Source organism: Oryza glaberrima, chromosome 3 (genome assembly GCF_000147395.1).
Source record: "Oryza glaberrima chromosome 3, OglaRS2, whole genome shotgun sequence".
Classification (NCBI taxonomy): Eukaryota; Viridiplantae; Streptophyta; class Magnoliopsida; order Poales; family Poaceae; genus Oryza; species Oryza glaberrima.
This window is the reverse complement of record NC_068328.1, coordinates 16,691,366-16,693,752: the sequence shown is the minus strand read 5'-3', so window position 1 is coordinate 16,693,752 and position 2,387 is coordinate 16,691,366. Positions and strand designations below refer to the sequence as shown.

The following is a 2,387-nucleotide window of genomic DNA, read 5'->3' as shown; positions in this document are numbered from 1 at the left end:
TGTTGAGTTTGAAAATGTAAAAAATATATAAATAGATTTGTCTTGAAAAATACTTTCATAAAAGTATACATATATCACTTTTCAATAAATATTTTTATAGAAACAAAAAATTAAAGTTATGTTTTAGAGACCGTGTCGCTGCCCAAAATGACTTTTTTTACTAGTACGGAGGGAGTATTTACTATAGAGGACTTTGAATTTCATCGGGATCGGCTGACCTCGATGATCATTACTAAGCCCTATGGCATTTGTTACCGAATTTTTTTATTTTTTTAAGACCTTTTTATGTTTTGATTTTTTAATAGACTATTTCAAAAAATATCTTCATGAACCGAAACTTTTGGCCACCAAAAAGCCGAGTGGCTGGCGTAACAAGTTGTTTGGCCACGCCGGCCACAGTGGCGTGGCAAGAGAGGATGGTGTGGAAGGCCAGCATTGTCACGTAGCGCGTAGCCAAAAGGTTTAGATTTGAAAATATTTTTTAAAAGGAAAAGGTACGAATTACCCCTCCGAACTAATGCGGTCGCCCGAATTACACCTCTAAACCTGAAAAACAGACATCATTCACCCTCAACTTTCAATACATGATAAATTACCCACCTCGACTGAATCCAGAACGGTTTTTTCCTACGTGGCGTATACGTGGCAATCCAGTCAGCATTTTATTTATTAAAAAATATGGGACCCACCTGTCATACTCCCCTCTCTCTCTTCTCTCTCACTCTTCCTCTCGCTTTCTCGCCAGTCGGCGGCAGGCGGGGGACGCAGCGACGGCGGCGTGGGACTAGGAGGCGGCGGCCGCGGCCACGACGAGCAGCCGCCCCCTCGGCGCGGACCCCCTTGCCCTCCACGTCGCTGCCTCCCCTCCCTCGCCGACGTGTCCACCGCCGCTGCCACCACCACCACCACTCCCACCTCGCCGCGTGCCCCTGTGACCTCCTCCTTGATCCCCCGCCTGTTTATACTCATCTCGTCACCCGCCTCATCATCAACAGCAGCAGCAGCAAAAGAAGAAGAAGAAAAAAGAGTGATCCAGCTAGCTCGCCTGAGTTCATCTACTGTGTAATTTGAGTTATTAGCAACAATGGCGGCTGCTACCATGGCGCTGAGCTCCTCCTTCGCCGCCGCCGCCGCTGTTGGTGCGCCATGGCGTGGTGTCGTCGGCGCCGGCCGCGCCGCGGTTGGCTTCTCGCCTCGCCGGCGTGCTGTCACGCTCGACATCAGGGCCCAGGCCGAGGTGAGCTGAGCGTTCTTGATTGGTTTCACTGTGCCTGTTCTGGTGATTTGCATCGTGTGCTAACTTGGGGCGACTTCATTGTCGTCGTTCGATCGATCTGCAGCCGGAGGTGGAGCCGACGAAGGAGGAGACGACCACGTCGACTCCGAGCCCCGTGGCGGCAGTGCCCAAGGCGAAGCCGGCGGCGAGCACGGGGCTGTGGGACGTGCTGGCGTTCAGCGGGCCGGCAACGGAGCGGATCAACGGGCGGCTGGCGATGGTGGGGTTCGTGTCGGTGCTCGCCGTGGAGGCGTCGCGTGACGGTGAGCTCTTTGAGGAGGCCACCAGCAGGGGCGGGCTCGCGTGGTTCGCCGCCACCGCCACCATTCGTCCGTCCCGCCCGCCGCGCCGTCGCTTCCGCGTCCCCCGCCGCCGCTGCCTCTGTCCGTCTCCGCGCCGAGGGGGCGGCTGCTCGTCGTGGTCGCCGCCTCCGTCTCTGCGTCCCGTGCCGCCACCCGCATCCGCCTCCATCCGTCCCCGCGCCGAGGGGTGCCGGTTCGTCGTGGCCGCGGCCGCCACCGCCGCCTCGTCGCCCGCCACCGCAGCCGCTGCGTCCCCCGTCTGCGCCGACCGGCGATAAAGTGAGAGGAAGAGTGAGAGAGAGAGTGAGAGAGAAGAGAGAGGAAGAGAGAGGAGTATGACAGGTGGGTCACACAATTTTTTATAAATAAAATGCTGACTGGACTGCCACGCATACACCACGTAGGACAAAACCGCTCTGGATTGGGTCGAGGGGGGTAATTTGTCCGGTATTAAAAGTTTGAGGGTGAACGACGTCTGGTTTTCGGGTTTAGGGGGTAATTCGGACGGCCGCGATAGTTCGGGGGTAATTCGTATTTTTTCCTTTCTAAAATGATCTATTAATAAAATTAAAATATAAAGAGGTGTAAAAAATAAAAAAAATCTTGGTTACCCTCGTAAACTTCCAATATTTGGCATATATTATCCCGTTCCATCCTATCTAGCCAGAAATACTTTTTTTTAAAAAAAAGGAAGTACTACTTGTACAAGTAGATTCTCTTTTAAAAATATCCATATATATAATTTGACAGTGACGTAAACTAAAAGATTTGTAGGATTAATTTCCCTCTTACGTACATCTACGCATTTC

General features: G+C 52.4%; 1 protein-coding gene across 1 annotated transcript; it reads left to right on the top strand.

The window, feature by feature from the left end:
• The first annotated feature begins 851 nt into the window (after positions 1-851).
• Positions 852-1,856, top strand: LOC127768668 (low molecular mass early light-inducible protein HV90, chloroplastic-like). Its single transcript, XM_052294291.1, has 2 exons — positions 852-1,237; positions 1,341-1,856. The coding sequence occupies exons 1-2, from the start codon at positions 1,085-1,087 to the stop codon at positions 1,854-1,856; spliced, it is 669 nt and encodes a 222-aa protein (XP_052150251.1). The 5' UTR covers positions 852-1,084.
• Positions 1,857-2,387: the final 531 nt, after the last annotated feature.